The 14675-nt window shown below is 43.6% G+C and overlaps 1 protein-coding gene across 3 annotated transcripts in view; it reads right to left on the reverse strand.

Moving 5' to 3' along the window:
* The window catches only part of LOC130129501 (cadherin-18), a 94279-nt gene that overhangs the window by 7775 nt on the left and 71829 nt on the right, over nucleotides 1-14675 (reverse strand). For 2 of the 3 annotated variants that reach the window (XM_056299048.1, XM_056299049.1), the window contains 2 exons: nucleotides 14373-14494; nucleotides 11555-11672 (listed from right to left, as the gene is read on the reverse strand). In XM_056299048.1, the coding sequence (XP_056155023.1) occupies nucleotides 11555-11672; nucleotides 14373-14494 (240 nt within the window). Of the gene's footprint in view, nucleotides 1-1533; nucleotides 1607-11549; nucleotides 11673-14372; nucleotides 14495-14675 lie in introns of all 3 variants that reach the window. The other variant, XM_056299047.1, reaches the window with a different exon arrangement.

A 14675-nucleotide genomic window follows, 5' to 3' on the forward strand; every position in this document is an offset into this window, starting at 1 on the left:
AAACCAAATGAAGGTGAGAGAGGGAGCGAGAGAGGAGTATAATGGAGGGATGATGGAGCAGAGGAAAAAATAGCTCACACGACCCAGACACACAGTCCACGACAGAGATGAAAAATACATGCAAAAATACGCATAGACACGAAAATAAAATGGTGGCACACCACTACTTTGGACAGAGGCATGACCAGAAAATTACAGGATTTTACTGTCTGACATAATGCTTCATATCCCTCCTGAAATAATAATATTGACTCTTCAAAAGCATAACTACAGGGCACTGCAGGACTACATAAAATATGGCAATGTGACCGTCAACACACAAGCTGTTTGCAGGCTCAGGAATGGCAATAGAGGGAGGGAAGCCCACATGAGTAAAGGCAAACAAGTATGTCACTATTCACAGGATTAAACAGTTGAGCAGCAGTGAGTTTTGCGCCAAACCTTTGATTCACCATAAGAAGAAACTTAATGGGGACACTATTTGTTATTGTACATACATACAACGAAATTCATTCTCTGCATTTAACCCGTCCTACACTAGGAGCAGTGTGCAGCACCCGGGGATCAACTCCAGTTCTTTTTTCCATTGCCTGGGTCAGGGGCGCAGACTGGAGTATCAACCCTAACATACATGTCTTTGACCCGATGGAACCACATTACAAATACATACCACGCTTCAACAGCAAGATAATCTGATTCTCTCTCACCAGTTCATAGCTCACGTGGGTAGTGTTTTCTCCCTGTGCTCCTGGTACATGCACTCCAACAGCTCATTCTGAATCGTGCTCGAAGTCCCCTTGAAAACTGGCTGAGCATCATTGTGCGTCTGGAGCCTTGAGTCACCCTCACACATGGTGTCAAATATGCATCAGAAAACTCCAGGGTTCAGACAGTCTGCCGACTCGTCATGGTCACATAGTGCTATGTCATATTTTCCACACAGTTTAACACTAGAACGACCAAGGCCGTCATTTTGACACTTTTGGATTTTCAGTTTAATAACTTTGTGGAGGGGAAAAAAAGCTACAGACCTGCCGCTGCCTGAATGCTCCTAAAATTGCATTTATTTTTTTTGCATTGAAACGAGTTTTAGATCAATTGTACAAAAAAAAGTTATAAGAGCTGCCTAAAATGGCCATGCGTAATTTGCGCGTCATCGCACTATTTATGATGTGTGTTGGTCGCATCATTTCCTTCATGAAGTTCGTTGCTCTGTCCTAGAAACACACTAGCGTCCTCCAGTGGAGAGTAATAGTCTAAACTTGAGTTTTGATTATTTCCAACATGTCTGGGTACAGACGCCCCATGACTACCACCGAGTTGTTGCAGTATTTACAGGTGTTGGACAGCGGCCATTTTAAATTGTTTGATAAATAGTATTGAAGTTGTTAGAAGTTTAATTTTGGTGTCATTTCCTAACAGACACACTAACATATGCAATGCATTAATATCTCAACTGGGTATTTATCTTGACAGAATATAGAGCTTAACAACCATGGGTAGTCATTTTGACGGCTCGTGCTGGTTTTAGGTGAAGTGAAATCCCGGTCGTTCTCGTAGTCATTTTGGCCGCCTGTGGTTGTTCTGGTAGTTTTGAAGTTCCAGTCGTTGTTTGGGACGGTTTCAATGGTTATTTTCAGTTCTTTTCTTTTACATTTCACGTTTTATAGGCCTTGTTACGTTTGTTAGATTAGCAATATGTGTTTTCCATTTTGTTTTTCAGGTAATATTTTCACTTTTTAAATTTTGCTATTCAAGTTCGACTATGTCTCTCTGATATTTAAATTGTTTTAGAAATTGTATTACAGTTGTTAAAATGTTAATTTTGGTATCAGTAGTTTCCTAACAGACATACTAACATATGCACTGCATGAATATCTCAACTGGGTATTTATCTTGACAGAATATAGAGTTTACAAACCATGGGCGGTCGTTTTAGGTAGGAGTGAAATCCCGGTCGTTCTAGTGTTAATCTGGCTGAACACAGACCTCTTCTCCTCAGCTTGCTGGTTATGCTGCTCAATCCCCCATTTCTACGTGCTGTCAATTTGGGTAGCTGTGTGTGCTTGGCTGAGCAAGCCCAACCTCACCGCCCTGTCTAGATGACTCCTGTTGCTTTCATGTTTGGTAATCCACTCAGAAAGATGCTTGAGATCCTGGAAACTTGCTCTTGACCAGGTGCCATCCCCTCCAGATAACACAATCGGGAAGCAAAAAAAGCGTCTTCTTGGAAAAGCTAGCAGTTAGCCATTTTTTTCCCCTGGAGAATCACTCCACATTAAATCTGTGATTTTTTTTTTTGGAGGGGGGGGGGTTTCTCCCCAGTTATACTTGGACAACTACCCCACTCTTCTGAGCCGTCCTGGTCTCTGCTCCAGCGCCTCTGCTGATCCGGGGAGGGCTGCAGACTACACATGCCTCCTTCGATACATGTGGAGTCTCCAGGTGCTTCTTTTCACCTGACAGTGAGGAGTTTTACCAGGGGGACGTAGCGTGTGGGAGGATCACGCTATTCCCCCCAGTTCCCCTTCCTCCCCGAACAGGCGCCCCGACTGACCAGAGGAGGCGCTACTGCAGCGACCAGGACACATACCCACATCCGGCTTCCCACTCGCAGACACGGCCAATTGTGTCAGTAGGGACGCCTGACCAAGCCGGAGGTAACACGGGGATTCAAACCGGCGAGCCCCGTGTTGGTTGGCAACAGAATAGACCGCTGCGCTACCCGGATGCCCTAAATCCATGACTATGTTTGCCTGCCGTTTGGTTTATAACAATGTCCTGCGGCTGGTGGGCACCGAGGCGTTTAATCCCAAGTTTTTCTTCAAATGGCAGCGTTTCAAATTTGTGTTCGAAAAGACAATCCACCTCATTCATGATGGCAGCTGCTTTCCAGGTGAAATACAACTTCTGCGAACCGCTAACTACAAAAATGATGAGAAGTTACTCAGCAAATATAGCCAATCGAATAGCAGCGGGGCAACAGTCAACCAGCCCCGCTTGGCATCAGGTTCATGCTACCTGCTTCTGTTGCCAAAAGCTTTGGGCATGTGTATTGTTGTTTTCCCATACTCAAAGCATTGGCTGTTGCAAGAGTGGGGCTATCCCCACATAACGGCTTCTGGAATCAAACACAGTTAAAAACACCCTTTTAAAACTATTGTGTCAAGCCACTGACCTAAAATTTTAGAATAATAACCTAATAAATAAGAGAAGCAACAGTGTATTTTCTATGTCATTCATTAATCTGGAATATTAAGTAATTAACTTCTAAATTACTCAGTGCCACTGAAACCCCCTTTTCTGCACCCAGCGCCCCAAAAGACATAGTCTCTGTACATAATGATTATGTATTCTTCACAACTCTTTGAGGTCCAGATAATGCAGCAAATCTTGAACAGGACAACCCCTTTTTTGTTTTTATCTCCCTCCTTTATGAAAACATCTCGGTAGCAGGCGTAGCATCATACAGCTGCTCCGAGACCTTGCCTCCCACTCCAATCTCTGCTCCATCTATGAATAATTACAATGATCGACAGTCAGAATGACAACGTGTACTTCAAGCTTTATTAAGTCAGACTCTCAGTATCACCGCATCAGCCGGCAGATGGGTGGGGGTGAAGGGGATTGAGTGGCTAGTGTGTCTGTGAGATGCAAATAATGAGGGGAGATGGGAAGTTGGAAACGGAGAGAATAAAAAGGGAAGAGAAATGGTGTCTGTGTGCAAGTGAGACAGAAGTGCAGAGGAACAGACATAGAATCTGCGATGGTGTGTGTGCGTCTATGCCCAAGTGAGAGAGTGGATAGGTACAGAGGAAATGAGTAGAACTTGTGTGGGTTTGGGAGAGAGATAGTCAAAGGGACAAAGCGAAGGCAGTGTGACTCGGAGGCTGAGTATATTTGGTATTCACCGTCACAGCCTTTGTGCTTTTCAAGCAGAGCTCCGTGGCGGTGCAGGGTCCTTGTGCAGACCATGGCGAGGGAAATGAGTCTCCTGCAATCCACATGAGAGGAGAGACGGCACAAAGTAGCACGGTCACACGTTAACTGTGGCGTGACAGCATGCGGCTCGCTACGCACAGGTGTTGGTAGGCAGGAAACAGGAAGTTGGGTGAGCTGAGAAAAGTTTGTGATTTATGAGGTCAACTTGAAGTTAGCTGTGTCGTGTCATTTACTCACTGCTGTGATTAACCAGTAGCAATGCTTCCAGATCTGGTGGAAAAACTGGAGTTTGTTGACCATAAATTTAGTGTCTGGGGCCATATTTGCAGCACAAGCACTTTTCTGTGGTGTCCGTTTTTGCTGTAACTTAAAAATATTTTATGGGTGACATAAAATTCATGCATGCATTGGTGTCTTAATGAACAAGGGTGTGAAATTGATCTATTGACGTACCGTGCATGTGTGTGTTGGTGTACAGACATTCACATACTATTGTAATTTTCTTCCGTGTGTGTGAGGTTCTGCGGCCCCCTGGGGAATATGGAGCATCAGGCTTCGTTAAGCAGAATTATGAGCTACTCACTGGCAAATAGCCTCATCCTCTTCCCCTTTTTCTGGCGCATTACCATGATAAGCCAAGTATCACTTATGAACTCCTCATTTGCCTTCGCTAAAGTTATGAAACTATGTGCGATTTTTACAGCAGCTGATAAAAACTTGATCTTCGAAAATGCACAAAAAAAAGAAAGAGGTAAAACTCTAATGAGTTCTTTCTCTGCTTGATTGGCTGCTGCATCTCCAACATGATCTCTGGAGCGTTTTTGTCTCTCTCCATATCTCGCGCTTCCTGACGTCACGGGTCACCCAGCCACTGGCTGTCGGTGGCTAGTTTTCCTAATAGCCAAAGACTCTGTTGGTCTGTCCGACAGAACCAGTTGACCGTGCAGAGATGTTCCGCCACAGCATGAAGCAGATAATGAAACATGATGGCGCTTTGGTACCAGGGAGAATGCACTGTTCCAAGTGTAAAATGCAAAGCGAACCTTTAGATAATCAATAATGCGATACGGCACACTAAATTTAACCATTTTTCACAGACCGGGCCATCTGGAAAACATATGGAGTATGATTAAAAAAAAATAGAAGCTAAATATAACAATGAGGAAGACGTGTGACACACAACCGTTTCTTAACGGACTGTGCCTTGCCTGGTATGTGCTCTTTTGCTTGAATTGTTCCTTTATTTCTGTGGGCGTGTGTGTAGGAGTCGCTGACTCTACACGGCACAAATCTTCGCTCTAGTTGAACAGCTGCTGTTTATAGTGTAAAACAATCGCACAATGGTGCCACTATTTTGGAGCAGCAGGTAACAATTTGAAAGAGGATCCTTTTCGCTACAGACTCTTATGGATATTTATGGCAGCTGAAGTATACACTGTGTGCAAATGTCAAGGAAGTCCTGTGTGTGGGTGCGCTAGAATTTTTTTGTTGTTGCTCTAAACGTTTGTATTTTAAAATATAAATCCTTGGCTTGTCGTGCTTTCATGGAAGCAAATCTTGGAATATTTGGTTCATCAGTGCTAATCTGAACTCAAGAGAATTATACTACAGTAGAAATCTGATTTTACCCGTCTTCTATACTAGTTTGATTCCAGAATAGCAGCTACTCTTGTGGTGGTGTTGGATATTGAGGGACTTGGAGGCAGACTCACCAATGTCCTCAATTTTTCACAGATAAATGAATGTTAATGACTAGTTAAAAATTAATACATCTTTCATAAAAGTTAGATTTAAGACTTGTAGCTGAGGCCGAGACCTTAATATAAATCAGTTTTCTGATATGAATTAGCTGCTAGCTTACAACTAGCCGAGCAGGTCATGGTGGGGGTGGAGTAATGGCCAGCACAATAGTACTCTGGCAAGGCATGTGGCTGTATGTTAACACAACAGCTGTTGCAGAGAATCAAACCAGTGTCCTTCCAGTTTAGTGCCAAGAGTCTCTAATAAAAGGCCACACTCTCTGTTCATTTGCTGCGCTGTACATAGTAAACAGTGATAAAGTGTTATAGCACCACATGGACTGCATGGGGAGATAGCCAGCCTTTCAGAAATCATATGGAGCCACAAGGCTTTTGGCTTACAGGCAACAGGCCAAATGTTTTTATGCATGCATATTAATGAAATACCCAGTGTTTTTCAAACACTCATTAGCTTGTACACAAATAACAGGGTTTTCCCACAGACAGCAAACAACAAGTCAAGCTAGAGGATGGAAAAAAAAACTCTTTTTAAGAGTCTGTCAGCATGGATTAGTAAGGCTTAGATTTGAGGGTGGGGGTAAAATCACTGCCCAGCTGTGAGAGCAGATGTTGGATAGGGGCTAATTGTCAAGACCAACATCTCTTCTCTTTTTCATTGATTTGCAGCAACAGTATGACATGTTTTTTATCCAAAGTGTGGACAGCTCAGGTTGGAGACAAAGCAAGAGAGGCAAGATTGAGATGGTTTGGACATGTGTGGAGGAGAGATGCTGGGTATATTGGGAGAAGGATGCTAAATATGGAGCTGCCAGGGAAGAGGAGTTTCATGGATGTGGTGAGAGAGGACAGGAAGAGATGGAAACGGATGATCCGCAGTGGCAACCCCTAACGGGAACAGCTGAAAGTAGTAGTAGTTTTCTGGGCAGGTCATTTTAGTATGTAAATACCAGAAACTTGTTGGTGGCACATCCAAACATGATTAGTACTGGCCCACTTTCAAAGTGTGCTGGATGTTAAAGAAGTATGTTCCTCTTCTACACAAACAAGACCCAAACAGCTTAGTGTTTCACTGCAAAACCAAAGGCTGCTGATAAGAGCACTGCAGAGGGCTCAGTGAGCGTACTGCATGAACCTCATACAATAGAAAAACCTTATTAGAATATTAACTCCTAAAACAAGTAGCTGATCAAAGAATGTGTATTTTTGTTTATCTAAAATCCTAGCTCATCATCATTTCAGTACAGCATGGAGAGAAAAAAATCTGACACTGTAAATCCTGACAATCTATTTAGTGACAGGAGAGGCTGTCAGATGCCAATACTTTTACACCGGTTAGCAGTTTTACGTGCTCACCTTAGTTGGTTGTGTCTTGACAGAAGCAGCATGAGAAAGGCTGCTCTGCCTGCTTAGCACAAATTATGCTGTTTCAGCAGATCATGAGTGTTTGGAAAAGCTAGAAGTTTAACATCCACTGCTAGTGAGGTATGAATGACACCAAGGCTAATTAAACTTCCCACTTATCACGGGCTTGACAGCATTGCTTCAAACACCGCTGATTAACTGTAATATTACAGGATTTTCTGTATGCATAGCGGGAGAAGATGCATTCAGAAATCAATTGATCTTTAAGTATCTAGGTTGTTTAGAAATCATAACCCCGATTTAATTGCCTTTTTAGAAGGAAATGCCATCCCAATTTGACAGATAACAAGATCAAAGAGGCCTTCCATTTTCAGCCTTTGTAGAGTATGCAGAGCCGAGTCAAATGTATTGAAAAATGACATTTAAACAATACACGCTGACCACAAAGTGCTTACAGACCTCTTCTTTTTCATCTCTAATGGGCTGCTGAGGAGTTTGACCTGCATTTACCAGGGAACACCTCCAATGCACACGTGTGTCTTATGGAGCCACAGCCTAGTCTGTACACTGTAAGTTGAGGAGGTGGGCTCTTCAGTCTGAACTGATAAATCTTTCTCTGCTCATAGCATCATTTGAAAAAATACTTCCTGATTTGATACTGTGAAAAAGAGAGGGGAGCGTTTAACACGAGAACTACCTTAGATTAGCAGCAGAACTGAAAAAAGATGATAGCAGACAGAAAAATGACCTACTGATTCCTTTTTAAATCTCAATGGCTAAATTACCTGGAATTAGTAAAGGAGAGAAAAATGATAGCAATCCCACAGCATCACAGATCGACGCTTTTGTCAAAGTATCGATATCAGACCGCCAGGTACCTTTCGTCATTTGTATGTGACACGGCGGATTAACCATTACCTAACCACGTGTTTTATGTAATCAATATTGATGGATCAGGTGGGAAGTTTAACATTTGAATCTACTGAACACCCGTTGCATCTCATACAGACATCGAAGGATAACTTGTGCATCTTATATCAACACTTGGGCAAATTGTCAATGTATGATGCCATGGGGCGTAGCAGTCTATTCCCCGTGTTACCTCTGGCTTGGTCGGGTGTAAAGCCAGAATGTGTCCTGGTTGCCTGTTCAGGGGGAATAGCATGATCCTCCCATGCACTATGTCCCCCTGGCAACTCCACATGTATCGGAGGAGGCATGTGGTAGTCTGCAGCCCTCCCCGGATCGGCAGAGGGGGTGGGGTAATTGGCGGTAAAAAATTATATATATATAGCCAACTTGGCAGCTGATGAGTGCGTGACACACAAAACAGGCTTGTACTGCTATGTATTAAGTTTTTTTCCTACATCTATATAACAAAATAAACATACTGGACAAATCCCTTTGCATGTTTCTTAAGGCACACCATTTGTTCTTAGTTATGTCACTGTGTGCAACTTCTAACACATTCAGTGAAGAGCCATCCCAAACAAACTGAGAAGGAAAGGAGGTCACAAGAGAGTTAGTTGTTGGTGTGTGTGAGAGGGATTTCCATCAGCTACACAACAACAGAGGGGAGGTATTATGACCTGGCGTCGAACAGCTACCGACTGTCAAGTCTTTTACTGCAGTAACGAATAAGCTCCAAACATGGAGCGCTTGCTTTAATTATCAGACACAGGGAGTCAACAGTATGATTCATTGTTCTGTGCTTCTCTCGCCCAGCAAAGAACTTCTAATATGGAAAGCACTTTTTCAGGAATATGAGACTCCTTTTTATTGCAAGCACAAAAATATGCTCTATCAACCAAGTGGATATGTCTGCGGTAGGCAAGGATGGAGCTGGAGCGTTTTAACAAAGAGGCAAGGAGGGGATTGTGTTAGCAGAGGGTTGGCGTTTTGAAACTAAAATTTAAACAAGAACCACTTCCTTTTCATTCTCTGTACCCGCTTAATCCAATTAAGGGTGAAAGAAGGCTGGAGTTCATCCCAGCATGCATTGGGCAGACTGCAGCAAGACATCCCAAGCAGTCCATCACAGGGCTCAGTCACAGATCATTTGTTTACCTATCTGCAATCCAGAGTCTCCAGTTCACTTAACAAGCATGTCTCTGGACTGTGGGAGGCAACCCACGAAAATACAAGGAGGAAGTCCGAAAGCCACACAGAATGGATGGGATTGAACCCAGGATCCTCTTGCTCTCAGAAAACAGTACTATCCGCTGGCCCACCATGGTCAACACCATGCCAACTGGAACCACTTTAAACCCATCTAGCAAGTTGCTTAGCTGCTCCTGTGGAGCCGGTGGTAAACAGTAAAAGACTAGTGTATGACAAAGTTGCAAAAATGTGTAATGAATGCCCTGAATTGGGTTGTTGGTGCAGTTGACGCAGGCTGTAGTGTTTATGTATGCGTCTATCGGGGGGTTGATGAACTCGGTGCAGATTGATATATTACTTAATCAATATTCTACAGTGGTATTCAGCTTTATTGTGTATGTATGACCTCTTTCTTCTGTAATGAATCTTGACCAAAAGAATTTCCCTGTGGGGATCACAAGGAGGATGTTTTGCTAACACTGTACACAAAATCCTGAGTAGTTACCAAGGAAAGATCAGGAACAAACAGTTATTCAGTAATTACTTATCCAAGACCAGACTGTTCGATACCATGTTAATGAATCCATATCTAATGATTATTTCCTGGATATCTGTGAATCAGCATAATGAGCACTTACTCGATGAAACTTTACAGATTGACTCAGGCACTAATTAGCATGTAACTAATCATTACTTCCTTATAACATCCACATTAGTTACTATTTTTTGTGTTCTCCAAATAAAGTAGAATGTCATACTGGGTGGTGACAGTAGAGGGGTAATGCAAGTATTCAGCCAATCAATGATTTTCACCTTTGATTGCTCCATCCAGTGGCTCCCAGTAGCACCTCCTGAGGTGGTAATAAATGCAAGTTCCCTAGACCTTTTTGAGAAGCAGTATGCTGGTAATAAAACGGTTGCAGTGTGGTTTAACGGCACAGGGCAGCAAAGCTAGCTTGATCCCTGAAATGCGGTTTGCCACTCAATTTCATTCGTCCTGTCCACTCTTCAAACTTTGTTCGAGCAATTCAAAGGTCTGGAGCTGCCTCAACGACTTCCTTGTTAGAGGAAAACACCGAGCCAATCAGCATCTCTGAAGGCAGGACAAACGATGATGATGTAATAAGAACGGAGAAGTTTTTGCTCTTTAATAATTTTCAGTTTTATCAACATTGACTGACATTGTTGGTAAACTTGCTAAAGCTAATGCAGGTTAATCCATTGGATAAAGAAAAATCAAATCTTCCCCCCCAATAAAAAAAGGCTAATGATAAGGCAGTTTCAGCCTGAACAATGGAGTGGTAATGAATTGACCATTTAGGATTAAGTTAAGAGCACAGTAGAGGGCGGCAGCAGAGAAGGGTCTATAGATGTGGGACAGAGTAAATTAATAAGTGTTGTTCTCTACTCTCTATTACCATTCAGATGCTCTGGAGAAGAGCGTCTAACTCCCGACAGTGCCAGCAGGGCTCAGGAGCCAACGGACGATGGTTGTTCTGGCCAGCTCACATGTTTAAAGCCATTTGTACTTAGAAAACAAAAATACTACTCATGTTATAGGAGCACTTCCTGACTAATAAAGGATATGGGAAAAAAAGATATGATATTCTATGTCGTGAGCGTTTTAAAAACAGATAGCCTATGCCTCTTTGACAAATGCAGGAAATGTCCCTCTGGACCGCAGTGAAGGAAAAGTTGGCAAAGGCAAGGCGGCTGGAGCTGAGGGGCAAACAAGACTTATCGTCTATTATCTCATTGATTTTTTTCCCTTAATGTCTCTCTTTGTGTCACCTTGTGTCTCTATCACTCTATTCCTTTTCTCTCGCTAGCTCAGGGATTCATCTGGGCTGTTGTGAACTTTATTCAGTGGGGAGCAGCGAGATCTTTTGGCTGAGAGCTTTAAAAGCCCTGTGATTGCACAGACCAACCTGGGGTCTAGGTATCCAACTGAGACCGGGATGGTTGCCATAGAAACAGCCACTGTTGGCCCTTTACTGCCAAAGAGAGAGGGAGTAGCAAGAAAGACGTGGAAAGAGGCAGGAAAAAGAGAACGAGCACCAGAGCAAGTAATCTATTTGACAACACAGTGAGCAAACATGGCAAACCCCTGTGACTCTTGTGTCTCGCTGAGTCCTGCCTCATACCAGAAACGCTGATAGTCATCGAGTCTCCAACTGTCAACAAAACCCAATCAGAAAAGCACATATTTATAATTCTACCTCGAAGGAGATCAGCACCTACAGCTTATTGGATCTTTGAATGTGAGTGTTGAGGATGGAGCCTTGCCCCGGAGGTATAAAAGAAGCAACAAAAAAAAAAAAACTGGAGAGAGAGGCAGAGGAGAAACCCTCATAAGAATTACAAACAAACATATTGATCACTTTCATTACCTTCATTGTCCTTCAGGGTGAAGTTGGGATTAGCCGGTAACTGGCTTGGCAGGGCGAAGGAAAACCGCTGTCCGTTTGCGAAATCGTCCTTATCCACTGCTGTGACAGTCTGGATCACCTGTCGTTTGGATTAACCAAGCCATACTTTTCAAAGAAACACAACAACAGGCAGCCTTCGCTTGGACACAGTTCAACACCATTTTAAATCATCTTTTCACAATTTCATGCAGTGAAGAAAAAAAGCAACTTTAGTTTCTGATACACACTTCACGGTTTGTTTATCGTAATTAGTTGGAGGTCTCGTCAAAAAAAAAAAAAAGCTCCTCTGACCTGCAAACAGGTGGTGCTGTTAAACTCTCACCTATCTGTGTCCCGCCTGAAGAAGGACAACAGTTTAGAGGCCGGGATTGTTAGCATTTGGCTTTTGCTGAGTGTGGTGGTGGTGGGGGGATCTAACAGCGACGGGGTGATCTCAGGGCAAACCCTACTTTCACTTTTGTCAGCTTGTTACCCTTAATTGGTGGGCCGTTGTGGGAGAGCAGTGACAGAGTGGGTCCAGAGAGGAGAAGGGAAGAAAAAAAAAAAGACCTAATAGCCTTTGCGTCTGTGGGGAGTACTGATGCTCAGCCAGAGAATTGGTGAGCTGGGTGACACCGGTGTACTTTGACAAGTATCTTCCTTTTGACTGCACAGTCTCCCATAGAGCTTTGGTGTGTGTGTGTGTGCGCGGTAGCAGTGGTGGGGAGCTGCTGTAATGGGTTTGTAGTGTCGTCCTCTTCCTGTTTCGGTCGGGTTGCCTGTCTAACTTGACTTCTAAAGAAAGGGAGATTTTCAAATTTTGTGCCCTGTTAATCTGAGGAGTCCCCCCCCCCCCCCCCCCACCAGGGCACTAATATTGTACACTCTGGGAATATGACGTCAAGAAGTTGTTTTTGTTTCTGGGTGGGGGTCACTTCAGCTACAATTCAACTGGGATGGAGGGATAATGAAAATGTCTCATCTCAAAACAACCAAACAAGGTCACAAAAAAAGAGGAATTATTACTATTGCGGACTATAAATTGCCTGTCCCCTCGTGGCCCATATGAACACAGCTACAAAAACAGCAAACATGCACATTACTCCACTATTACTGATGGCCTCGCTAAAGGACAGGACTAACATATAAGATATAGCTAATATGGAAGAGGCTTACAGTAGCACGTGCCCATACATCTAAAGGTCAGATTGGGGTCCCAGTGATAATTAAACCCTCACCCTGGAGGCTTCACTGTCATGTTCTCTCCACTAAACTACAGGGTCATCCCTGCTAAAGAAGCAGAACTAGAAAAAGCACAAAAGAAAGCCAAGTTCAAGAGGAGGAAAGGGGAAAAAAAGAGAGCCATATCCTTCTGCAAGTGTCCTTGTATAAATCAAAAAGTGGCCAGTTCAGCTCCAGTGGAGACAACCCAGAGCAGAACCAATAACTTATGCCGCCGCCCAAAACCAGCGGTAAATTTTCATCACTGCAGCTGGTAACATCATAAGATACACAGGAAAAATATGATCTGGAAATTCAAAGCCTGTGGGTTTGTCGTGCTCAGCAGTGTGTACCCCTCTTTGGTGTTGGCAGTGAGCGACGGTGCTCAGTTTCTAAAAAAGCGACTGCTCTCGAGGAGGGTGGGATGTTTGGCTCTGTAATTTGGTCTGCTGTTTTTGTCGCGCTTGTAAATATGATGAATCAAACACTGAAAGTGTTGCAGCCTCCTTGTGTGTGGCGGCTCCCCGATGCCAGATGCACAACATGAAAAGCGTTTCGATGGTTTGACTATATAAATGGGGAATCGGTGTTCCCTATCAGCAGTTCGTGCTTTGAAGTAGGTCGGCCAGAGACTGGTGTCATTCCCCTCTGTAGCGCCACTTGTGATACTGTTGCCCGAATGCCAACCAAACGCATTCCCACTACTGAGACTTCAAACGGCTTGCCCTGGCGTGCCTAAAAGGACTAGTGAGATTTATACTGCTGCCATTTATATCTGGGAGACTGAATAAAGTGCATCAATGAAATAAAGCTATAGTGTGCCTTGTGAACCATCTTTTCTTACAAATCCATTCATTCAAATTTATTTTATACGGTAGTTGTCTTCTGTCATCACCGTTTTGTGCCTGGCATATATTACAGTGCACCTCATTTAATCCCGCGGGCCAGTACCCCGAGGCTGTTATGTCAGTAGACTTTCAGCAAAGTTCAAAGTTTTCCTCCATTCGCGCAGAACTTCTTAATATGTATTTGGTGGAGTCTTCCTACTTTTTCTCTCTGTCATCCTTTGCTCAACCATCCTTTCAGCCATTTCCATGCTGCTGATTGCCCCATATCTTAGAAACCCTCTTAATTCAAAAGAATCAAAGGCTAGTGAGAGCAAATTGGAATGAGCTTCGATTTTAAAGCTGTCATGGTTTGCCGCTGAGATACTCATTTTGAATAAGGGATGATTAACCAGTCTGCTCCAAATGCCTTTACACACTCACTTCCTGCTCGTCCTCAGTGAGCAAAACCTAAACTGCTGAGGGAAACAACAGTTCACTGCATAATACATGTGGTCAGGACAGCTGGGGAGAGATGACTGGAGATAATGCATCGCTCTCGGCACCTTCTCTCTGCTGTGAGTGTGTGTGCAGGCGCCCAGCTAGCGAAGTGAATGTGAGCATGCGTGAAGACAGGTTTGTTTGTGCATCAGGAGATTAGGGGCGAAGGATAGAGAGAGACACACACACAGAGTGGGAGAGAGGGGGATGTATTGCCTTAAGGTGCTTGCTCGGGCGAATCCTGCGCTACTCACCTGTCCAGGCCTTGAGTTTTCGCAAACGATGACTTCCTCGTCTGTTTTTATTTCTGGTGGATTGTCATTCACGTCCAGTACCTGAACAGTGACAGGGACTTGACTGAGAAGGCTGGGGTTGTCTGTAACGAAAAACAAATGACAAAGAAGATGAAAGTCAAACCTAAATGAAGCTCTTAACACTGGTTCAGTCAGGAAGACCTTCCTTCTTGTTTACCTGTCCTGTCACATAATCTGTCTGTCTGGACAGAGCTGCACTAGTCATTCATACATCCTCCACTAATTTAGTGTGTGAAGTTCTTA

The sequence above is a fragment of the Lampris incognitus genome, chromosome 19 (genome assembly GCF_029633865.1).
Source record: "Lampris incognitus isolate fLamInc1 chromosome 19, fLamInc1.hap2, whole genome shotgun sequence".
In the NCBI taxonomy this organism is placed as follows: Eukaryota; Metazoa; Chordata; class Actinopteri; order Lampriformes; family Lampridae; genus Lampris; species Lampris incognitus.